We start from the raw sequence: 26,084 nt of genomic DNA, 5'->3' as shown, positions 1-26,084 counted from the left end.
TATCTATATCTATATCTATAACTATTACTAGGGAAAATTGTGGTTATAGGCTTAAATTTTTCCCCTCCAAAATCTGGTGTGTTTAAAGCTTTCCATTTATCCCACAAAAAATATTCATTTTTTTAAAATTTGCATCTTAATATTAATAGCTTAAATATATTTATATCTACCACTGTACTAAGTTTGAGCTTCTCTATAAGGCAAGAAGACACCTGATGTTGGATTGAAATTAGTTTCTCCACACATGACACTACCTGGTAATAGTTCATCCTTTAGTTCATATTGGAAAGATAATTCATGAATTCCAAAATGATGTGGAGTTCAGACAAGGGACAAAGGTTAGCTATTTCTATTCTATTAGGTAGCTTGTCCAGTGAACCCAAGGCAGTACTGTGTAGCAGTTAAAAAAGTGGGTTGCAAGGGCAAATTGCCTGGATTTGAGTTGCTAACTACATTATTTACAAGCTGTGGAACCTTGGTGACTTAGTCTGCATAATGGAAATGTTAGAATCTACATGGTAAAAGAGATAATACAGGTAAATTACATAGTAGGTGCTCAATTAGTATAACTATTATGCTCTCATTATCATGTATATTTCTATAAAGCAAATCTTGATTAACCAATATTAATAATGCTTAATAATACTACAGGCAAGGATCATAAAACTCATATGTGGCAAGTAAAATTACCATTGTAAATATTACCTTTAAATTTTCAACTGATTCCTTAATCAAAGCCAGTACCCAAAACAAAATTGACCATTAACAAACTCATTATTTTTCCCTCTTGGTCAAGTTACTAACTAATGGAATAGAAGTCCACAGTCCACAAACCTCCAGGAATTATCCAAATTTCTTGGTATGATCCTATGAATTACTCCTTAAGGTAGACATTGTGACTTTTGTAGAGTAGATCACAGATTTTCTCTATCCAGAGTGTTGAAAGCCTAGATGGTAGTTACCTTAAAAATTACCTCTTGCAAACAAATCTGAGTTCATTTTTTAAACCTTCATTAAGACTGGGAGAAGGACTGAAATGTGGGTAGTTGGATATATGGGTATGTCCCTCATTCCCAAAAGGCATCAAACCTTTTCTTTTCAGTTGCTTATTTTTCACTAATTCAAATTCAACTAACACTTGTGAAGAACTCCTTCAGATACTTTTACATTCATTTTCTCATTTAATCCTACAGAGAAGCCAAATTTGACTGTCCATGAGTATTCCATAATATGAATATTAGAAATCTATAAAGTATGACTGTAAGGTAAGACTAGTTTGAACAAATATAAAGAACTCAGAAGTAGAGAGTAGAATTTGAGAGAGGAAAGGGACCTTGGAAGTCATGTGTTTTTCATATTTTCATACCACTCATTGTGAGACATCCTGATCCATCACCATTGCACAGCCTCTGAATAAACATCTGTGATTCAGAGCCTGTTACTCTTTCCAGACAGCTGGTTTAATCTATTTTTAGACAACTGTAGCAGTTAAAAAACAATTCTGTTGTATTGCATCAAATCTGCTTCATTATACCTTCTAACCACTGGTCAAAGTTCTGTTCTTTAGAGAAATAGAGACTAGAATTGCTTCTACTTGATGGGTTTTTAAATATTCCCCTTCTATGGGTTTCCCAAGGTTCTCATACCATTTTATTTACATTTCACCTATGCCACATTTCACAGGGTTGTGTGAATGTTCATCTATTTTTCTTTCCTTCCCACCTCAATCTTGAAATTTCACTCCAGGGGAAAGATCCTTGAAGGCATGGACTGTATCTTTGTATCCTTGTTACCAGGGACCATGCATAATAGTGGGAGTCCGTAATGTGCCATCAACCTCATTATGAATGAAGCTTAATGTGAATGTCTCATATTGCCTCCTTTAGAGAAAAATGCCATGTGCCTCCAGTAAAACCAAGCCACCTATGGTAGCCTTAGTGGTTCGGACTAGGGACCATCATGTGGGCCAAAGACAGTATAACACTACGTTGGCGAAAGGAGTTCCCAAGCTGAAGAAGGCAGTTAAAGCAGAGCTGCTACAAGAGACACCAGAGAGAATAGGACCCAAGAACCTACAATCTTGTGTCTGTGGAGTCTTAGAAAAAATTCCCATTTCTTAAAGTCACTTTAGCATATCCATGTACCTTTAACTTGAACTTTTCATGAGCAGAATTCAATCATAGCTATCCCTCCAAGTCCTTATGTTCTCCAGAAAAAATCATCTCTAGTTTTGTAACATAACAAAAAAATATTTACACACTTAACAAAAATGACCTCAGCACACTATTAATAATTAATGTTAATATAAATAACACTGTAATTGATCAAAGTATTTTTGAAACTCTTCCTCTGTTATACTTTGAGGCAAACTTGAGTCTCTCTACTTTTGAAGTAATTGTTTTGGAGAGGAAACACTCATTTGGATGTAAAACACGTAAGGTGCAGCTGGAGACAGCCATGTTTTTTTGAAGATGAATATGACTATTTTTGAAAAAAAAGTAGTCATATGGCACTGAGTCTTATTAATAATTATCTGAGTTTAATAATGAAAATGAAGCAATTTTTGTGTCTTATAAACTTATTATAAAAGTAATTCTTTAGTGATATTCCAAAAATGTTCTGAATTGTGGTAGCACCATTAGAATTAGAGTATCCCAAAAGGTCACCACTTTGAAGAAAATAATCCCCATTTAGCAGATTAAGATCTGGGATTTCTTTAAGTAAGTCATATATTATAATTACACTGCATGAAACAAGAATTCATTAAACTAAAACCAATTGTTATCACTCATGGAATCCATAGTAAAGAGATTTTATCTAAATATAATCAAGGCATTTATATGAAATTTGATTCATCTGTGAAGTTTGATAGCTGATTTAAACCTTTTTTCTCAGAGTTTATTTTTATACTATCAATTTTGGAGCACCACAGAGTATCATGCTACAGACAGGGAATTCTTCTCCTTATAAAATACGAAATGTACGGCATTCTGGAGCCTCTAGGCAGCGTAGCAAAGATCACCTCGTATAGAAGCAGAACAGTTTTCAGACACAAGAAGATTGAATTTGACAATAAATTTGGGAATTTCCCCCACTTCTTCTAAATCATTCAAAAGCAACAAGGAGAATAAGAAACAGAAACACAAACTCCTGTGATGCATCCATACTCTTCTTTAGAAATGTCATATGAAAAATCAAATGAGGGTGTGAGGAAATGCCAAAGACAGACATTCATGGCTGAGAACTTCCCTTGACCTTTTGACACAAAACCTAGAGAAGTTTGGAATAGAAGAGTGAAGGAGAAATTATAAAGGAAATCCATATTTGCTAGATGTATTTCGTGAGGTGGAGAGGGAGAGTCTGCCTTGCAACTGACTAGTCTTATATTGCTATTTTCTGTTAGGGAAACATAAAGAAAAAATGAACTCACAAATACAATCCTGTGCCCATAGGAAAATTCTATTAGCTGCGAAGGAGGATCTGGAATTCTCTAACACCACTCCAACCTCCTGAAAGCTGCTGATCCAAGAACTTACTTCGTTTAAAGCTGAGTAATGGATTGGGAGTTAAGATGACAGATATTAGGAGGACTCTATGCTAGCCTCATCCCTTGAACACAGCTAGATAATATATATCCAATTATTCGAACACCTAGGAAATCAATCTGAGGACTGAGAGGACAAACTCACAACTAGAAGGAGAAAAGAGGCCACATCGTGGAAGGTGGGAGGTGCAGAGACATGATTGGGGTAGAAAAGAATTGCTGGTGCTGTGGAGGGGAGGGAACCTGGATCAGGGAGACAGGAGAGAAAGAGAGAAAAAGAACAGGACACAGGGCACTGCACAAGAAAAAATACTTCCCCAAAACCATTGGGGAAATGGGAACAGGGAAAATGAGAAGAGCTGATTATCGCAAGTTTTTACAAAGAGTGGAGCTCAAAGTCTGAAGTTTCAGAAATCTGCACCATAGCTGGGTGGAGCCTGGTGGGCATAGAGGGGCTCCTGTGCAGGAGAGAAGAGGACCGAGAGTGGACAGCATGGTCTGAGGATCCCCTGCATCACACTGGAAGAGACAGTTCCCCTTCTTGGAATGCGTTTGGGAGAGGTGGCACTGCCTCTCAGAGGACAAAAGAGCGGTCAGGCACCAGTGAGCTGCCCCGTTCACTAGCATACAAGCAAAGACTCCTGCTGAGGACAGCTAACATGGACACCAGCTTTTTGCTGCACTTTACCATAAACTCCAAGCCCCTGTGCCTTTGTGTAACAGCACTTTGGGGACAAACTGTCGCCAGCCCCAGTGTGGCAAGACCCTCCTCGAGAGGATCAGCGGCATTTGGTCCCCAAAATTTGCAGTTTTGAAGCCCAGCCAGTTGAGATAAAATACAGGAGTGGGAAGATGGCTCAGACACAGACAGGGTGAAGGCAAGGGATCTGAGGGATGCCTGGTACACACAAAAGGAAATTGTTCACTCTTCTGTGAGGGTTTCCTGAGAAGTGGCAGGCACAAACTCCCCTCTCTGGTGTCAAGAGAACAGGTTGGTGCCATTTTTCTCCCCTGCATCAGCCCAGACAGGCTACAGTGATCAGCACAGCACCCACAGTGGAGGTTTCAGCTGCTTACACCAATGCCCTCCCTCCTGCACTCTGTAGGTTCTTTTTTTTTTACTAGAGCAAGTGTCCCTGAGATTCAGAGCAGTAGGGAGCCCCTCCCCCAGAAGATGAGCACAAATCTCCCGCGTGCACCAAGTCTACTGACCATACAGTGCTGCAATTTCAGCCCTAGGGCAAAGAGGATCTAGCCTCTTTTAACAAGAAGAGTAAAACACACTTAGTTAAAATGCACGACACAGTAGACAAGGTCCAAACAAGTCCCCACTAAAGGCAAGGACAAACTCTACAGAGGACTGACCTGAGGGAAACAGCAGCCAAAACACAATAGCAGCATGCACACAGAATATAACAGAAATACTTCCTGAAGCACCAGGCCCTAGACAGTATATGACCTCTTCTTAATACAGCCATTACTTTCAGGAGTAGGAAAAATAACAGGCTTTCCTAACACACAGAAGACAGAGACCTAGAAAAAATGCCAAGACAGAGGAGTTCATCCCAAAAGAAAGAACAAGAAGAGATCACAGCCAAGGATCTATTCCTGTACCCGAATTTAAAACAACAATCATAAAGATACTAGGTTGGCTTGAAAAAAGCATAGAAGACACCAAGGAGTCCCTTACCACAGAAATCAAAGACTTAAAACTTATCAGGCTGAAATTAAAAATGCTAACCGAGATGCAAAACTGATGAGATATGATGACCACAAGGATGGAAGAATCAGAGGAACAAATAGGTTATAAAGAAGATAAAATTATGGAAAATAATGACGCTGATAAGAAGGAAAAAATATTAGATTACAAATGTAGACTTAGGGAATTCATCAATTCCGTAAAGTTTAGTAACATCCATATCATAGGAGTCCCAGAAAAAGAGAGGGAAAAAGGAGAAGGTTTATTTGTGCAAATTAAACCTGAAAACTTCCCTAATCTGGGGAAGCAAACGGACATCCAAATCCAGGAGGCACAGAGAACTCCCATCAAAATCAACAAAAGCAGGCCAATACCAAGACATATCATAGTAAAATGTGCCAAATAGATAAGGAAAGAATCTTGAAAGCAGAGAGGGAAAAGAAATCCCTAGCCTAGAAGGGATGACAAATAAGGTTAGCATAAGATCTCTTCACAAAAACTTGGTAGGCCAGAAAGGAGTGGCATGATATATTCAATGTGCTGAATGGGGAAATATACAGCCAAGAATACTTTATCCAGCAAGGTTGTCATTCAGAATAGGGAGATCAAGAGTTTCCCAGAAAAACAATAACAAAAGAAGTTAGTGACCACTAAACCAACCCTGCAAGAAATATTAAAGGGGGACTCTTTGAGTGGGAAAGAAAGGCCAAAACAACAAAGACTAGAAAGGAACAAGAAAATCTCCAGAAACACCAACTTTACAGGTAATACAGTGGCACTAAATTCATATCTATCAATAATCATTCTGAATGTAAATGGACTAAATGCTCCAATCAAGAGACACAAGTTATTAGAATGATTAAAAGAAAAAAATCCAAGACCCATCTATATGCCACCTACAAGAGACTTATTTCAGACCTAAAGATACCTGCAGATTGAAAGTGAGGGGATAGAGAAACATTTATCATGCTAATGGATGTCAAACAAAAGCTGGAATAGCCATACTTATTTCAGACAGGCTAGATTTTAGACCAAAGACTGTAACACGAGATGAAGAAGGGCCCTAGGTCTAAATAAAGGGGTCCATCCAACAAGAAGATCTAACAATTATAAATATTTACGCCCTCAACTTGAAAGCACCCAAATATATAAATAATCATAAACATAAAGAAACTCATTAATAACAATACAATAACAGCAGGGGACTTAACACCCCACTTACAACAATGGACAGATCATCTTAAGTAGAAAATCAACAAGGAAACAATGGCTTTGAATGACACACTGGACTGGATGGACTTAGCAGATATATTCAGACATTTCATCCTAAAGCACAGAACACACATTCAAGTGTACATGGGACATTCTCCAGAAAAGATCACGTACTGGGTCACAAATCAGCCCTCAACAAGTGCAAAAAGACCGAGATCCTACCATGCATGATTTTCAGACACAACACTATGAAACTTGAAGTCAACCACAAGAAAAAATTGGGGAAGACCACAAATACCTGGAGGTTAAAGAACATCCTACTAAAGAATGAATGGGTTAATCAGGAAATTAAAGAAGAAATAAAGAAATACATGGAAGCAAATGAAAATGAAAACACGATAGTTCAAACCTTTGGGATGTAGCAAAGGCAGTCATAAGAGGGAAGTGCATAGCAGTACAGGGCTACATCAAGAAGCAAGAAAAGTCTCAAATACACAATGAAACCTTACATCTAAAGGAACAAGAAAAGAAACAGCAAATAAAGCCTAAAGTCAGAAGAAAGGAAATTATAAAAATGAGAGCAGAAAAAAATGATATAAAAACAACAACAACAACACCCAGTAAAACAGGAGGTGGTTCTTTGAAAGCATTAACAGAATCAATAAACCCTTAGCCAGACCTATCAAAATGAAGAGAAAGGACCCAAATAAATAAAATCACGAATGAAAGAGGCGTGATCACAACCAATACCACAAAAATACAATTATAAAAGAATATTATGAACAATTATATGCCAATAAATTGGGCAATCTGGAAGAAATGGATAAATTCCTATAAACATATAAACTACCAAAACTGAAACAGGAAGAAATAGAAAATTTGAACAAATCCATAACCAGTAAAGAAATTGAATCAGTAATCAAAAATCTTCCAAAAAACAAAATACCAGGACCAGATGGTTTCCCAGGGGAATTCTACCAAACATTTAAAGAGGAATTAATATATTTTCTTCTCAAACTGTTCCAAAAAGTAGAAATGGAAGGAAAACTTCCAAACTCATTCTACGAGGTCAGCATTATCTTGATTTTAAAGCCAAAGACCCCACTAAAAGGGGAACTACAGGCCAATATCCCTGATGAATATGAATGCAAAAATTCTCAACAAGATCCTAGCAAATTAAATCCAAGAGTACATTAAAAGAATTATTTACCATGATCAAGTGGGATTTATTCCTGGGCTGCAAGGGTGGTTCAATAATCGCAAATCAATCAACATGATACACCACATTAATAAAAGAAAGGATAAGAACCATATGATCTTAATAGATGCAGAAAAAGCATTAATAAAAACCCCAATAAAGTAGGGATAGAGGGAACACACCTCAACATCATAAAGGCCACCTACCAAAGACCCATAGCCAATATCATCCTCAATGGGGAAAAACTGAGAGCTTTTCCTCTAAGGTCAGGAACAAGAGAGGGATGTCCACTCTCACCATTATTATTTAACATAGTACTGGAAGTCCTAGCTTCAGCAACCAGAAAAAAAAAAGCAATAAAAACAATCCAAATTGGCAAGGAAGAAAGGCAAACTTTCACTCTTCACAGATGTCATGATATTCTATGTAGGACTCCACCAAAAAATTGCTAGAACTGATACATGAAATCAGTAACATCACAGAATATAAAATCAATGTACAGAAATCTGTTGCATTTCTATACACCAAAAATGAAGCAGGAGAAAGAGAAATCAATGAATCTGTCCCATTCACAATTGCACCAAAACCCATAAGATACCTACAAATAAATCTAACCAAAGAGGTAAAAGATCTGTACTCAGAAAAGTATAGAATACTTAGGAAAGAAATTGAAGATGATAAAAAGACAGAAAAACATTCTAAGCTCACGGATTGAAAGAACAATGTTCAAATGTCTATACTACACACAGCAATCTACACACTTTATACAATTCCTATCAAAATACCACCAGCATTCTTCACAGTGCTAGAACAAACAATCCTAAAATTTGTATGGAACCACGAAAAACCCCAAAAGCTAAAGTAATCCTGGGAAAGAAAAGCAAAGCTGGTGGCATCACAATTCCAGACTTTGAGCTCTATTATAAACTTGTAGTCATCTAGACAGTATGGAACTGGCACAAAAACAGACACACAGACCAACGGAATAGAATAGAAAACCCAGAAATGGATTCATCAACTATATGGTCAACTAATCTTTAACAAAGCAGGAATGAATACCCAATGAGCCAATCATGTCTTTAAAATAAGAGCACCAAAGGCTGAGGAAAATATTGTGAGTCAAAAAAGGAAATGATGTATAAGCTTGAAAGTCTTAAAAAGAGGAAGAAGAGAATTGTCACAGAAATGAAAGGTAAATTTGAAATAGCACATATGAAGACAAAGAACAATACAGTATGAGAGAAAAGGAGCCAAAGGAGAAATGGATAAAAAATTCAACTGGAATAGAGTAAAAGTGGTTGCTACAGAGGACAGGCAAAGAAGACTCAGCAGGCATCTAATTGGATTCTTTAAAGAAGAGACCCAAATAAAAGAACAGAAAAAAATATTTCAAGATATGATATAAGGATATTATTCAGAAATAAAAGAAGACTGGAATGTATAGATTGAAGAGCCATACTTTGTGCAGGAAAAAATACATACAGATTCACCTTCAGAAAAACCAACAGCAAGTTATTGGACTTAGAAAATGAATGAAGAAAATGTGGGCATCCAAATCAAAATCTCAGGTCAATAGTATAAGAAAAACAATCCGGCCTCAAACTTTTCCACATCAGCATTTTATTCTAGGAGCAGTGGAGCAATGTTTACAAATACATTAAGAAAATAAAGTCATATCTAAGAATTTTATAGCAAGTCAATATAAATATATAGAAAATAGAAAACAGTTTAGAATATAAAATAACTAAAACATAGTTCCCATGAACTCTTTCTGAAGAAACTAAAGACAAACTTTAGTCCACAAAGGAAAATGATGGCAAAAAGATCCGTGGCATGTGCCAACTCTGTGGGACTAAAATGAAAATAAATGTGGGTTAAAATCCTGACCAGCACTTTGGCATAAGGATTACTCTGAAGTCGATTAAGAAGCAGAAAACACAGAAAGAGCTCACTCCCCCTCTCCTATCTGCCTAAAAGCAAGACATAAATTTCCCTTTGTGAAGGTCTTCCCTCTCCTTGTTCCAAACCAGAAGGAATTAAAACAACCATCATCACTGGAGACAGAAAGTTGGCACAGGGTCTGCACAGGAAAACCTTAATAAAGCAACCCTAATCTTCCATTGGTTTTCTTGTATACTTACCTTCCCACAATTTAGTACCCTTTAGAGCCCAAACCTGTTTCCTTTGTCTTGTCGCTTCTACCCAAATTTACCCTTTGTTAAGATGGTATGTAAGCTCCCAATTCTAACTACCCCCTTGCGTTACTCATCAGGGAGTTCTCCTGTGTGTATGCATTTTGCTTTTTATAAATACACATGTGTTTTTTTTTTCCCTCATATTAATCTGTCTTTTGTCAGTTTAACTGACAAAACCTAATGGGTAAAGTTTTTTTCCTCCATCACAGTTGTAATGATTTAACTAATAAATGTTAGGAGAAAGGGGGAAGTGATAAAAGATAAAATAAACACATTGATTCTCTCATATTTTAGAGCTGGAGGATCAAAAGATAAAACTTGAAACTTGTAAATCAAGTAACAGAGACAGAAATATATGTAAAGACATAAAGATAAGCACCAAGACAAATAACATAATCATCTCAGCAGAGACTGACAATTCTCTTCCCTGTTTTTTTTTTTTTTTTTTAGCTTGGCAAATGGCCCCTAGGAATTAAGATATTTCCCAACCTCCCCTGCAGATAAACTGTGCAACTTTAAATAAGTTCCTTATAGGAAAGAGGCATATCTTTCTTTCCTATCACCTTCTAAATGTATTTTGGAATGCATAAATAATAGCCAGATTTCCAATAACTTTCTTGGACCATGAAGCATGTTAGACTGAAAGCCAGTCATGACACAATTATATGCTATAAAAGCCTTGGTCCCTGAACATTGGTAGGTAGCATACCAGTCCTGGGATGACCACCTCTTGACTTCTTGAATAGGTGAGAGGAATAAATTTCTATATATATACTTTACATAGTGGTTGGTATTTGGTGGTTTTGTGAGGTTTGCACCAAACTTAATATCCTAATCAATACAAACAACAGGAGGACGACTTTATAACGATACTGAATACACAAATGAAGATCTGAACAGTTGGAAAGGTATATCATGTTGTTGAAAAGGAAGCCAGACACTATACAGAACTCAATTTTACTTAAAACAATCACAAAAAGAACAGAATATTTTACTACCTACACAAGCTGACTCTAAAGTTCAAACAGAAATAGAAACAAGAAAGAATAGCCAGGATATTATGTAAAATAAGAGTCCTGAAGTAAGGACATATGTATGTGTGTGTCTGTGTCTGTATATTTTATTTAACTTTTGTTATAAACTATAATAATTAAAACAGTGTGGTTCTACAACATATGGAAATCCTAGAAATAAATCTAAGTAGATAAAGAAATTTAATAAGTGATAAAGGTGACATTTCAAGTCAATAAAAAGATATTTATTCAACACATCCAACTATATAATCATCTGGAAAATGAATAAATTTGGATCTCCACCCCACACATTGCATCAAAATATATTCTATATGGATCATATATTTTCATCTGAAAAGTAAAACCATAAAAGTACTAAAGAAAATATGTGTAAAAAATTTCTCAAGTATTCTTACGTGGGGGAAGATCTTCCTAAACAGGTCACAAAATCTAAAGCGATAGAAAGTTTGTAGAGTTGACGATACAAAAATCATAAAGTTGGGTGAAAATATTAAAAATATATACAGCAAACAGAAAAAAATTCTCAACTTGTATCACAGGCAAAGGACTAATTTTAAAAGAATTCTTAATTCTTCAAATATTTCATAAATGAATTCCTCTTTATAACAAAAAACCCATCAAGAAAAGTAAACATGTGGAATACTAAATATTAAAAGATGGTCAAGTTCATTCATTACAAAGAATGCCAAGGAAGACTACACTGTGATACCATATTCACCCATCTATTTGACAAAGATAAAAAACCTTTGGTAACACGCTGTTAGTGCATGAAGGAGGAAATGGGCTCTTTCACACATTTATCGTTAAGACTATAAATTGGTACAAGTTCCACCAAAATCAGTTTGATAATAGCTAAAATATTAAAATGCCTATATACACTTTAACCAGACAATTCTATATGGTTGTGCATGTTTCAAATGTCATATATACGAGGTTACTTACTGCAGTGTTGCTTATAATAGCTAAATATTGGCAATATCCTCTATTTCTATCGATAGAAGACTGATATATTAAATGTAAATATAACCATATAAATGGAATATAATGTAGCCATTAAAAAGTAAGACTTTGACAATCAGTGTGCCAAGCAATTTGCAGGATTTGCTGCTTCCAAGACGAGTGTACAAAGAGCACTGTACCCATTAAGTGACATAACCATACATTACAAATTCCTGGATCTTCATTCTTGTGATCTTGTGATCTCTAGATTTCATCATAAATCTACAGATTTGTTAGTCAAAATGATCAACCAGATGGAAAAGAAAAGCTACAACCTCATCTAAGTTGGAAAATAGTGTTCAAATGTCACATCTAATGTCAAAATGCAAAAGATATTTTAAAGTAGCACTAATGGAACAGTATAGCCTAAGAATCCATTGGAAAAATGGATTACCTAGAGAAATGTTATCAGGTTTCCATACTGTGAAAGCATTATCTTCCTAATATACCATATCTCCCACTGCTTCCCCAGCTCAAGGTATTTGAGGATGTTCTTTGGAAGGTGTGGCAACACTTTGCTTTTAATATCACAAAGGAACTCTTCTTCCTCAACCAAAAAAATGAAGGATGTGGGACTCTGATTTCTAAAGTCCCCTCCTACTAACATACTATTTTTTCCCTGTTCTGTTCTATCCTCATAGTATATCCAAAGAATATAATTCTACTCACTACACACACACACACACACACACACACACACACACACACACAAGGAATTACATACGGATAAAAAGATATGTCTACTGAATGCTTACCTGATAACGTGTTGGCTGGTTGAGAATGCTGTTAAAACTGTGTGATTCAAAAACTCTTGAGTTAGACTGAGTGAAGAGGTTTAACTAGGAAAAAATACAATTAACCTAGTAAATTAGAATACATTCATTTGTAAGTCAAAAATATAATCTATATTCTCATTGATAACATTTCTGGAGTCAACATTTCCAAGGAAAACTTTGTGGAAGTGGAGTTTTATCAGTGATTTAATAGATTTTCAAAGGTAAAAATGAATGCAGCAACATAACTCACATTTATCAAAATGTTTATAATGTGCACTGCAACAGAACTGCTTAACTGAAAACATTTTTAAAAGTTGGCTCATACTAAATGTAATTGTCCCTGAGGACTTGTGTGCTTAATCAAAATGTATTCACAGCATCTAGAAGGTAAGGATGCATAGAAGGAACTGTCTGCTCCTGAGCCTGTATTCCTCTCCTACACTCGAACAGGAACACACTACAAGTTCAAATGGTATCATTTGGTATTTTGTAACACTGAAATATGAGCCAAAATAACATGTATTTCTAGGTATCTTCGCCTTATACTGAGTGAGATTCATAACTTTCAAGATAATTGGGCTTAAAGAAATTTTTTTTCTTGCTCTCTCTTTAGAGTTTAACTTTAGAGTGGGTAGAAAGAGACAGTAAGAGAAGCACACTGTTACTAGCTACTTTTTATGTATGTGAGCAGGGCCTACCTCTTTCTTTTGGGCAAGCTGCTACCAATACAGTATGATTCAAAGGCAGGAAAACCTATGCGAAAATATGTATTCACCCCACCACCTGACTTCCATGATCATTACTCAGGATCCTATGTGTGGGATGCTAAGAGGAGGTGGCACAATCTTGCCAACAGAAAACCTTAGCTAATAAAATTAATTCTTCTATTTGCCACTAGAGGTCAGTATCTGATTGTTGACTGAGGTTAGTTTTACAGGTTAGCGCGTAAGATTTCTTGAGGCTCCTTCCTCTCTTCTAAAAAGAGAAAAACAGAGACATATAATTTCTCCAAATTTTTACCAAATTCAGTATGCAGAGAGTATTTATTAATATTTATAATACAAATAATATTAAAGAGATTTAAACATCTCCACGCACAATTTAAAAAATAAAATTAAAATGGCAGTTTTTAACTAGATATGGGGAGATTGGGAAGCCATGGCTCATGGCTTCTGAGAGATCAGTGCTCAACTTTTTTTCTATTTCCAGCCACCTCTCTGAAAAAAGCCGTTCTTCCTACCAATGGTGTAATACAGGCAGAAGAGGACACCATAAATAGAGCACTTCTGCTCCCCTCACATGCATTTGAGCAAGCTGCATTTCCTTTACAGAGGTATAGGCAGCCACAAGACAGACATCTGAATGTGCTCTTCTTCCCCTGACAGTATTTCTCCCCTTCAGTATGATACTCTTAAGAATGGAGTCCGTGAAATCAGTTGCCTACAGAAAGAAAACTTTAAGGTGTGAGTGCAAGAGCTGTGAGTTCCCACACTCTCCAGAGGCTTCCGGTTTTGAATAATAAAGCTTCAGTTAATAAATCCCCAGAGAAACAAAGCACCTTCAAAACAAAGTCAATTTCAGTAGTGGAGGGAGTTGCCCAGGATGGCAATTAGAGCCTGGCCCATTTAAGAGACTAGCCACCCTGTCTCTGAAGGAGCAGCCCATGGGGAGGAAATGGGCCAGTAACCAAGCCATAGCAGTAGGTGCTGGGTATAAGGCAGCCATGTGCAGTAGAAAGAGCGAGGCATCTGATGCTGGAAAACTTGGATTTCACACCTACTCCACACAGGCCAGCTAGCTCCCCTGACCTTGTGTAAGTACGCTACTTTAATGGTTTCAGTTGTCTTATCTATAAAATGGGAATAATAATAATACCTACCTCACAGTGTTGCATGAGGTTCAAATGTACAGCAAAGCACTTTGTAAACTGTGAATGAGGAAGGGCACTGATATTTGTTGAGGCTGGAACTTTGTACATCTCATATCATCCTTACATTAATCCTACCAAGCTTTCTCTCTTTCAGATGAGACAACTAAGGCTCAGAGTGATGAAATGACTTATCCATGTTACTTGAAAATAAGCCATAAGCACCAGAATACAAATCCTGGTCTGACATGGAGGCTCTATTCTTTACATTGTACTCCTTCTCGCTGTGTACATATGAGGTACTATTTGAAATCATAGGATGACACAGCCAGATCAATGCCTTGGAACATAATAGCCTTAAGAGCCCATGTCCAAGTCAAATTTAAAAAGGTTTAAAAGGCCACCTTCCTAAGGAATAAGATGCCAGGGTACTACAAATCTTGGAAATACACATTTTTTTAAAGAAAGAAATTAAATTGCAATAATCTAGTCTTTTTTCTCAACTTCAACTGACAAATCTTATCCACCTCTGCTCAGAAAGGTCTGTACTTTACAGAGTAACATTGCTATCTTGTGGGCTCCCAAGGTATGACAAGAACAGATCATTTTCACAACTTTAGGCAAAAATTAGTTACTAGTATAAGTAACTCCACACATTTATTCCTGTTATGTCTTGCTCCCTTATTATCTGAGGTCTGCTCATCTCCTCCTGTGTCCTATACCAATTCTATCTCTGCAAATTAAATTCATGATAATAACGTATTGTCATAAAACTCATCTTTGTTAAAATCAAAGTATGACTCAAACTAAAATCAAAGTATGACTTACCCAGGAAAACTTTGGGACAAACCATTCTTATTTATAAAAATGGTATTTATGAAATATCAAATGGAATATTTGAGGATGCTCTTAGGCCTGTGTTGATTTTATGATATTAAAGAAAAAGGTTACCTAGCTCGATAAAGAGTTTCTACAAATAAGAAGAATATGGTGGTGGTAAACTATATATGCAGCCAAGAGGAAAATGTGAAGTTAAAATTCTTTAACTTCAAAATAACAATTGAGAAGGATGGAACACAAAAATACAAAGTGTTTTCTAACAATAACTTTCCTGTTTACTTTTAACAAGTTAAAAAAGTGTTTTTGTTTGTTTTTAATCTGGCACTTTGCATGAAATTCTGACCAGAAGTAACGCATAGACTAAGTGACTTCTTGAAACATTGTGAAGATATTAAGTGTTAGTCTATGAAAGACTATGGAATGGATAGTAACTTTCAACATCTTCTAAGTTCATACATAAAAATTACCGAACAAACATCAAAAGACAAGGAGAAAGACAAAACATTCATTGCAATGTCTTGGTAAGTTTTTGATACGTACCCTGGACTTGGAGTTACCCATTCCCATTTCTATATCCTTCTGTAGCCGGCTCCTTCTGCATTTAGAGAAGTTAATGATCCTCATGACGAAATAAACAAATGACTTTGGACTAGGAACTAGACTGAAGGGTGGAGGTAATGTTTTTCCATCATCAAAATAAGATAGCCAAAGTTTTGAACGGGCAAACTTCCATTCTACGTCACTGTCATCCTATATCACAAAAATAGAAAAGAAACAATGTGTCATTTTAAAAACTAAATATTCTAGTAATTGATTCCAGTAGGATCATACAATGAACCTAAATTATGCTTTTGAAATAGATAAGTCACTTATATACATTTATCTGCATATAACTTCTATTGGCCTATATAATATTCTTAGTATTGTTGTCATGATACTCATCTTTTTAATTTTTCTCTTCCATATGCCTGTAACACCTGAAATTTAACCAGAGTGTCCCACCCCCCAGCCAAAAACAAAGCAAAAACGCAAGAAAAATTCAGGGTCACGGAAGGATGAAAACATTAACTCCTCCCTTCTTCCCCACCTCTGCCAATTCCTCATAATCAATGGTACTTCATCAGTCTTTACCCACCCTCCCTCCCTCCTCATCTAGACCCATCCAAGGCAGGCTATAGATACACCATATTATACTTTAGAGCAAAGGGAAAAGAATAGCACTCAGACGAATTGCACTTTGGATGTCGTGTCTGCCATCTGTCCTCAAATGTCACATAAGGCCCTCGGTGGACTATTCTTGTCTTGTATCTCTTTTTATCCTCAGTAACAGCCCAGAGTGATGGAGAGAAAAATGAAGAGGAGGAAGTTCAAAGGTGGAAGAAGTTGGCTTGTTCATTTCACCCTGCCATTACCACACTCAAGCAGTTATTCAGAATGCCACAGTTTCCATTTCTGGGGGACCTAACTTCTGCTTTGAGAATCTATGTGTTTTCTAAAACACACACAGAGACTCGGAGGTTTAACAAATAGCAAAATACTAAAGAGATACTGAATATGAACCGGAAGGATGTAGGAAAACATACATACAATGATGAAGGAAGGCACCAAAGCAAGAGCAATCCAAAACATGAAGTAAAATGACTTCTAGAATACTAAAAATTCTGGCTGGATACAGGACATCACTGATGTTTGCCAGACATCTAGTAATTCCTCTACTAGGATCTTTCAGATGGTTGGCCAGCTAACCTAGGAAAGAATAATTTCCCTATAGTCAGTACTTCTTCTAGCCATTAATTTCAAAACTTCTGAAATATACTCTAAGAGGAGGCAGCATGATGGCAAATTCATGGGGACCCCTGCTGTGCTCCTAGAAGACACTAGAGCCTGTGAGACTATCTATCCAGGAGAGAAACACAGAGAAATGTCCAGGCTCCTTCTGCTTAGGTATAAGCCTCTTTATTGACATGAACTGGACATCCACCAAAGGGCACAAAAACAGATGGAGGATATTATTAGAGTGAGATGGCAAGAACAGATACCATGGATAGAAAGCAGGTTTACCTCAATTTCTTGATATGAGCTATTAATCATAGCAATTAACATGTTGAGTAAAACGACCACCATAGTTACATTGTATATTCCATACAGAACGTAGCCAATATTCTCTATGAATTTGTGATCGTATTTGAGCACAACAGAAGTGACTTCAGACAACCCAAATATTGACCAAAACAGTGTCTTGAAACTTTCTTCTACACTGTTGAAAGAATAAGGTACACAGTAAATAAACAGTCTTCAGTATTAAAATCAAAAGAAAAACAAGTTAGGGTTTGAATACTGTAAAGATGTAAAATGCCATCATTAAATATCATCACAACAAACTCTGAGTATAATTATTTTATTATAGTATTTAACAGAAATTGTTCCTTCAGGGGTTTATGATTAGATGTTGCCAATGCCTACCTTTTCTGTAAATTATCTTCAAGTGAAAACTCCCTGAACTCAGCAGGGGAAAGGTAAAGTCATGCCACAATACCCATTCCTTTCTCCTAAAGGATGGAAATTTGGGGTTTGATTTTATAGGTCATTTAGACCTTTAAATCAGGTTTTCTGGAGTAGAACAAGGTCAGGATTAAGATGATATACTCACTTCAAAAAAAATATGTACAAACATATTCCCTGCACTGTAGTAGTAGGGAAGAATGAAAACAACCTAAATATCTATCAGTAGGGGAGTTGGTAAATAATTCCATCTATATAATGGATTCCTATGTAGCCACTGGGAAAATGAGACACATCTATCTTCATGTGTTTATATAAAATGGTATCTAACAAGTACTGAAAAATAAGATACAGCAAGTATGAAATAGTCTACAATTTGACTAAAAAGGAGGAGTTTACAAATACTTATATTCTTGTTTATATATAAAATATCTCTGAAAGTATCCAAAAGAAACCATTGCCTCTGTGAACTAAGGAGATATGAGAGATTGGGGCCCAAGGGTAAAGAAGGGGGCATGATTTTCACTGTAGATACCACTCTATGAATTTTTTTGCCACAAGAATATATTACCTAAAAGTTACATTTAACTGCAAATGAATAGGAGGGAACAGATTGCAAGATTCCTGTTCTTTTCATTTATATAATCTACTCCCTGATTCTTCCATAACAGCAAGTAACACTTAGGCCCTCACCTGACTAATCACCTACTTTTATCCTTTAAATGAATTTTGCCAACCGAATTTGGCTGCTTTTGGCATATAACCAAGTTGTATTCACTGATACGTGAACCACAAAAATAATCCTTAAACGATTACACATGTAGAATTCCATTACAAAGGAAGGTTCAAAAGTAAGTCCTTTTTCCAAAAAAAGATTTATGGAAACAGTGCTGGTTTTGATTTGTTGTAACAGATTCTAAACAACAATTCCATAGATTTATAGGTTTTAGCACTAGTTTATTTACTCATGCCATCATTCAACAAATATTGATGGAACACCTATCATGTTCTAGAAATTGTGCCACACCCTTATGAGGCTAAATAGAAAGATTCCTATTTCTATATAGTTGGTGTCTATTACAAAACAGTTCATTGTGTGATTTTATAGCATAGATGGTAGCAGGAGACTGAGAAAAACTATAACCTCTTTGTTCCCACCATTACTTTAACAGTGTCCCCAAATTCTGACTCCTTCCTCTTGCTCTTGTTGCAAACCTTCTCTCCTCTAACTTCAAGAATATCGATTCCTGTGAATACGTATGTGTGGGAGGAGGCAGACAGTAAAACAGGACAGGACACTGGCAGTGCCTGAGCTCTTACCTTGGGCAAGAGTCTTCAAATAAATGACCTTACATAATCCTCACAATAACCCGCTTCAAACCTTATTGTGTTTATTTTAAAAATAAGGGAACTAACGCAGAGGAGTGCTGAGTAACTTAACCAAAGGCCGCAGCTAGAAAATAGCAGAGATAATGCATCCATATCCAGGTCTGCCTGATTGCTAGCCTAGAATCCTTCCACTATATCAAGTTGCCATGTGTTCACACAAAACAGTGAAGACAATGTGTTGTAGAAATGAGTTCTTAAAGGCTCACAGGGGTGGCACTATGTGTAGGATATCTCCATCCCTCCCCTACTGGGTTCAAACAGAATTTATTTTTTCATTACAATAAAGTGAGTTTCCGTTCTCTTCTACCCCCAAGACTTGCTCTGTATTAACTATGTGAAAAAATCATTTCCAAACAATTTAGATGTCTGGAAGGGCTTGATGTTCTATTTTAGTCTACAGGGAACTTATTGAAGGTCTAGATTCTTTCTAGCTGTGGCATTACAGGATACAAAGGGAGACAGGGAGGGCTAATGATCTCCCTACCTTGAAGGACTACAGTACAAAGGGAGGACCCACATGCAGGGTCAGGGGATCTCACAACTGGATGTCTCTCTGCTGAGGGAACTTAAAGGGACAATGACTAAGGAAGTTTAATCAAGGAAGACTTCACAGGCAAGGTGAGTCTCCGATGTAGAAACAAGTGTGACCACAGGAAGGAAGTGATACTAGTGAGTTGTACAACATTTAGCTGTAATTTCTTCTTACTCAACTCCTTTGTACTGATTAATGATACATTAAAATAAAGGCCAGTGCTTTCTTTTTTGAATAGTAATGACTACAAATTACTGAAACTAAATTTAATGTCATACATAATGTAATAGATGTCCAGTATTAAAAATCTGCTGACCAATTCTCTTAAAATAGTCAGCTTCATCTAGGATTTTTCCAAATTTTGATTCTGTTCTGTGGTCCCTTACTAAACTCAAAGAAATGAGCCTTTAGGGCAATGTAATCATGCATAAGCACTGTTTTTCAATGGATAGTTTTGCTCTTAAAAACATCTTTGTTATGATTATTGAATTTGTGGTATGATTCATCTAGATTTGTTAGACATTTTCCTCATCAAACCTTTTTTCGAAGATGTTTTACTTACGTGGTAAAAGCAGCATTTACTTTAGCCCCAAGGTAGTAAGAATAAAGTATGAACATGCCAATCATAAAGGCAAGAAACACCATAATAAAGAGGACCATGAACTTGAATATATCCTTCACAGTCCTTCCAAGAGAGATCTGTAAGGGGCCAAAGCTCTCATTTGCAGGGAGGATATATGCGATCCGAGAGAAACTGAGCACAACAGCAATGGCGTAGAGGCCTTCAGATATGATCTGAGGGTCAGAAGGGAGCCATTTATCTCTGGCTAGAAAAAGAGAGAGAGATATCAGAAATGGGACTTTTTTTCATTGCAATCTACAAAATAAATACCTTAAATAGGATCTATTTTGTAGGAAGGTGGTTTTTATCTCAGTTGAAACTACTCTAGATTTAATTAACTGTCTGGGCATTATTTTTATGTTTAAACCAGAAGCATATGAATTCTACACCCACATGGAGTCTTTTAATCTAATAAACATGATTATGAAGATACTAAACCTGCTCCACATTGAGTAGAAACAGAGTCAAGTGCAAAAGATAAATAAAGAAGTTAAAACCCTTCATTAGACACAGACTGTGTCCAGAATGACAAAACAACGGACTTGACTAATCTGTCTTCTCATATATGGACCAGCTATTTTGTTACCCTGTAGGCTCAGTTGGCACAAAACTTATTTTCCATATTTCATGGAGAAATTAGTTCATCTAACAGTTTATGCAAATAAAATGTTGTATTACAACAAGTGAGAATATCACTGAATCACAGTGGTGCTGTCAGTGTGATATCTGAGCAATATTACTTGTTCCTGTAAGATGTAAGATGCTATTGAGGTGCAAAAATTTTGGATATAGATTCTAAATGAAGACCCCACCACTTTCAAGGTCGTTTAGTAGGTTCACAGCAGACTGTTGGATACTCATTTCCCTGGAAGTTCAATGAAATAATATGCCGCTAATTTTGTGCAGAGTTACTCCCAGAAGAATGGATACATTGTAGATATTTCCAACAACAAAAATTAATGTTTATTGAATGTTTAATGTGTACTAGACACTGCGCTTTCCAGTGACTCTACGGATTTGATGTTATCATTATCGTTTTTTTAGAGATGCAGAAACCAAGACTTAAGGCTAAATCCTTGATCAAAATCATACACATAGTAAGGAGCGAATCCTGAATTCACTAATTTCCCTCCAGATTATAGTCATTAGATACACATGAATCAACCTAAATAAAGAGGTTACTGAAATAGTCAAGATATATATTACACAAGATACAATTTAAGCTAATTCTTTGATTATAAATGGTAATCATTTGCTCATTTGATCTGGTCTCCTTGGAATTAAAAAATCTTTGCTTGTTGACAACAAGACAATGTGTTTAAATTTCACAATGTGTGAAACATCCATCTTACATTTTGGAGCAGGCGCCCAGCCTTCTTCAGTTATGTTAACACGCCACTAGCACTTATCACAATATAAGCCTTAATTACACTTACAAAAAGTGATTCTTACAATCAGAACTCACTTAAACTCTGTGCCTGAGTTTCCTTATCATTAAAATAAGCGTTAGGCAATACATTTTTTTAAATATTTATTTATTTTGGGGGAGAGCACAAGCAGGAGAGGGGCAGATAGAGGGCAACAGAGGATCTGAAGCAGGCTCTGTGCTGATAGGCTGATAGTGGCAAGCCTAATGTGGAGCTTGAACTCACAAACTGTGAGATCATGACCTGAGCTGAAGTCAGATGCTCAACTGACTGAGCGACCCAGGTGTCCCCAGGCAATATATTTCTAAGGTTCTTTTCAGATTTAAGATTGTGCAACTACATGGAAATTTGCTAATCACACCTTTCCAGCCTGGCCTCAATGGAGGGAAGGCTAACATTGCTTACCATTGGTTTGTGCTGGGCAAGGAAGGCATCAGTATCCTTGCACCCTGAATATCAGCTGGGACCTCCCTGCTCTTCATGATACACAGAAGTTAGGCATGAATTCCCTTCCATATTGTGTTGAGGAGCAGGGTGTCCTCCCCAGTATTTCTGCCTGTTCCCCAGAGCTTACATTCCCATGCCACTTTAGCTCCTACTTCCTGCCTCTGCCAAATTTTCTTCACTCCACCTGTACAGCAGTTTAGTGCCTTTTGTTATTTTATCTCCTCCAAACCATGCACTCAGGTACTCATCTTCCACCCCAAGCAGTTTATCAAGCTATTTTTTCCCCTAATGAAGACAGTTTCATATCCTAAGAATATGTAAGAGTACTTATGTTGTTAGGCTTGAAGATAATTTTCTCTCACTTTGCAACACCTTCATTTTATAGGTTTGAGAACTGAGGCACAGAGAAGTAAGTTACCTCGAACAAAGTTATACACAGCAAGGGAGCTCCGTAGACTTGATATGAATCCAATTTTGTATAGTTCTAAAGCTCATGCTTTCTCCTCTGTTCATACACATTTAACACACATCTCACATTAAACATACTCTTATTGACATTTCCTTCCAAAATGTGGTTCCAGTACCCTTCCTGATGCATAAGAGGACCCTTCAGTTAATAACTTACCATAAGTGAAATACTGTATCTCTGGTGGAAGTGTAACTTCACTGAGGTCACTCTCTTGGACATAACTGTCCACATACTGTTGTGCTTTTGTTGCCTGAAGGAAAGCTAGAAATCTGGCTGTGAAAGCAGCAATGAAGATGGAAAGCATCCCAAAGTCCAGCACATTCCACAACTGCAAAATATATTCTCTAGGTCCTTCCAGCCAGAGCTCCTTACACTCAGACCACATCATTCCTGTCACACATGGAAGGTACAGGTTACATTTTATAGCTTAGACTAGCTTAGAGAAGCTGTTATTTTGTCCACTATCAGTCCCCACCTATAAAAAGCTCCATATATAAGGTACCATATCAGGCACCCTGAGGCCCTGGACAAAGTTAAATGGAGGAAAAATGTTCAAGTAAATAAGAATTAGAATTCGGAGAAACATAATTCTACACGTAGCATCAGAAATGGTGCGCACATGCGCGCACGCGCACACACACACACACACACACAGGAATATTACTCGGCCATAAAAACGAATGAGATGTTGGATTTGTAACAACATAGACTTAGAAAGTGTACACTAAGTGAAATAAGTGAGAGAAAGAGAAATACCATATGATTTCACTTACATGTGGAATCTAAAAATCAAATGAACAGCAACAATGAAAAGGCTCTTGGAAAAAAAAAAAAAAAAAAAGGCTCTTGAATACAGAGAACAAAGTGGTGGCTGCCAGAGGGGAAGTAAGTGAAGGGATAGAAGAAATAAAGAGCAGTAGGAGGTACAAAATTTTAGTTATAAAATAAATAAGCCATGGAGATGAAAAATACAGCACAGGGGATGTACTGTAATAACATTGTATGGTGACTACATTTATTGTGCTGAGCACAGAGTAATATGTAGACTTGTTAATTCACTATGTTGTACACATGAAACTAATACAACAGTGTATGCCAACTACACTTTACTAATAAAAATTTTTTAAAAAGAACTTTTGTGAGGTGAGGTAACCAGCATTCTGAAAATGGAAACTCTCCTAAAAAAGACCTCTGAAATGAAAGCCAAAAAAAATTTTTTTTGCAAAAAAATTTTTATTCATCAGCTAATGTCTACTAGATTATCTCACAAGTATTTCAATTAAATATTTGATCATCACAGGTCAGATTTTTAAAATTTACATTTATTCAATAACTGAAGTTAAACATGTGATATATTTATAATTGGGTTCATGTTAGTCGTCAAAATTTTTATTTAGTGGTAAGAGATAACTTTTAGTATTCAAATTATTCAATTATTTTGTTCTACTGCTTATCTTACAATGAGAATGTTGTCACCACATAATGCACAATAACATTTTAAATAAAAAAGGCAATCGGGGCACTTGGGTGGCTCAGTTGGTTAAGCTCCTGACTTCAGCTCAGGTCATGATCTCGTAGTTTGTGAGTTTGAGCCCCGTGTCGGGCTCTGTGCTGACAGCTCAGAGCCTGGAGCCTGCTTCAGATTCTGTGTCTCTCTCCCCCTGCCCCTCCCCTGCTTGTACACACACACACACACACTCACTCTCTCTCTCTCTCTCTCTCTCTCTCTCTCTCTCTCTCTCTCAAAAATAAACAAACATTAAACAAAAAAAAGGCAATTGTTATATAGACACAATGTTTGGTAGAAATTAAAATACTTAACATAGAAAGCTTACCTAGAACCCAGACCATAATTAGCATCTCAGTCCAAGTGAACTGAGTGGTTTTCACCCTGAAGATCTGCTTGGGATAGTCAATAACAGTGATGTTTGGCAGCGTGGTGATGCCTTCGAACCTGTCTGAGGCATTGAACACAAGCAGGCCCAAGAAGATGATGAAAGAAGCAGCATGTGCCACAAACTTCATGAAAGGGCTTCGCAGAATTTTCCCCAGCTGTAGTACAACAAACAAACAGAAAGAAGACGAAGACGAGACTTTTATTTTGGAAATGTCAGCTTCTACTTACGAAAATTATTATACAGGGTAAAAGAAAAACAGATGAAATGAGAATAACTTCAAAATTCTGCCTCTGTTTGTGAAGAGCTATACATTATGAAAATCACTCCTTTTAGGGAATGCTGCCTCCAAGAATTATTTAAGAAGTCTTTAGGCTTCATTGTTTCTAAATATCCAATTTATCTTGGGGGGTAACACTGCATTCACAGATGCATTTCTGAAAATCACAAGGCATATGTTGGTTATTCTTATTTTTCCACGAAAGACCACACAATCCATGTCTAGGTTTTGAGAGCCTAGGAAAAGAAACTCCAAATTGTAGTGCATATGCTTTATTGCTTTACAATTGAAATGTTATGAATTTAGAGACTCATTCATTATAGTTGAAACATTATGTGTTTGTAGCACATAACAAGGCCTTTGAATATTAAAAACCTTACTACTACAGAAGTAAATTTTAGTTCTCACTTGTAAGTCTTTTGAAATCGACTTGTACTTTGTATGATATGAAAAAGGCAGATAATATTAGAATCAAATAAATATTTTATGTACTATTACCTCAATAAGAAGGAGTTATACAATAATTAAAATCTCTAAGTAGGTTAACTTAATTAAGTCAGCCCTGAGTTTGGAAAATCATATAAATAGTACAAAAGCATGTCTGAAGTTCAGAGCATAATTATTTTAAGGTAACTCCTTTAAAGTCCCATGTGATATAATGTCCTTACAAGCCCCATGTTCTAGTAGAAATGAAAAACAATTCTGCCTGTCCCAAGGGCTTCTGTAGCCCAAGAAAAAGGTACATTTGGTTGATTTATCAAATAAGTTCTCTAGTCTACATACTCAGAACCAACTTTCAAACTCAGTCTGTGACCTTAAAAAGTACCAAGGCTCACATTTAAGAGACGGCAACTTCAAACAAATGTTTTTGCATGTCCAGAACCTTAATTTGATGTCAACAAATAACCGAAGAATGTTAAGCATTTCTGGAGTTGAACATGAATGCAGACAGACAAATGTCATATTTTCCATATTAGACATAGAAAAATAAACACCACATTTACATATTGCTGTGCTGTTCTGCAGCTGCAAAGAGGCACATTTGGGGTAGCTCATCCGTAGCACACAGTGATTTCTTGAGAGTTTCCAAATCTGTTTCTCATAAAGGCTGATCTTTTAAAACTTTAAAGAACATGAAAATAAAGCAGCATGCCTAT

General features: G+C 36.5%; 1 protein-coding gene across 6 annotated transcripts in view; it reads right to left on the bottom strand.

Moving 5' to 3' along the window:
• TRPC3 (transient receptor potential cation channel subfamily C member 3) overlaps positions 1-26,084 on the bottom strand; it is a 73,627-nt gene that overhangs the window by 10,708 nt on the left and 36,835 nt on the right. For 2 of the 6 annotated variants that reach the window (XM_053901278.1, XM_019418928.2), the window contains exons 5-11: positions 24,588-24,804; positions 22,909-23,142; positions 20,350-20,614; positions 17,426-17,621; positions 15,905-16,114; positions 14,537-14,584; positions 12,637-12,720 (exon numbers count right to left, since the gene is read on the bottom strand). In XM_053901278.1, the coding sequence (XP_053757253.1) occupies positions 12,637-12,720; positions 14,537-14,584; positions 15,905-16,114; positions 17,426-17,621; positions 20,350-20,614; positions 22,909-23,142; positions 24,588-24,804 (1,254 nt within the window). The remainder of the gene's footprint in view (positions 1-12,636; positions 12,721-14,536; positions 14,585-15,904; positions 16,115-17,425; positions 17,622-20,349; positions 20,615-22,908; positions 23,143-24,587; positions 24,805-26,084) is intronic. The other 4 variants (XM_053901279.1, XM_019418938.2, XM_019418946.2 and 1 more) reach the window with 2 other exon arrangements.

Source organism: Panthera pardus, unplaced genomic scaffold (assembly GCF_024362965.1).
Source record: "Panthera pardus isolate Hobbes unplaced genomic scaffold, ASM2436296v1 HiC_scaffold_13, whole genome shotgun sequence".
In the NCBI taxonomy this organism is placed as follows: Eukaryota; Metazoa; Chordata; class Mammalia; order Carnivora; family Felidae; genus Panthera; species Panthera pardus.
Note: the sequence above shows the minus strand (reverse complement) of the source record. Positions and strands in the feature narration are given on the sequence as shown.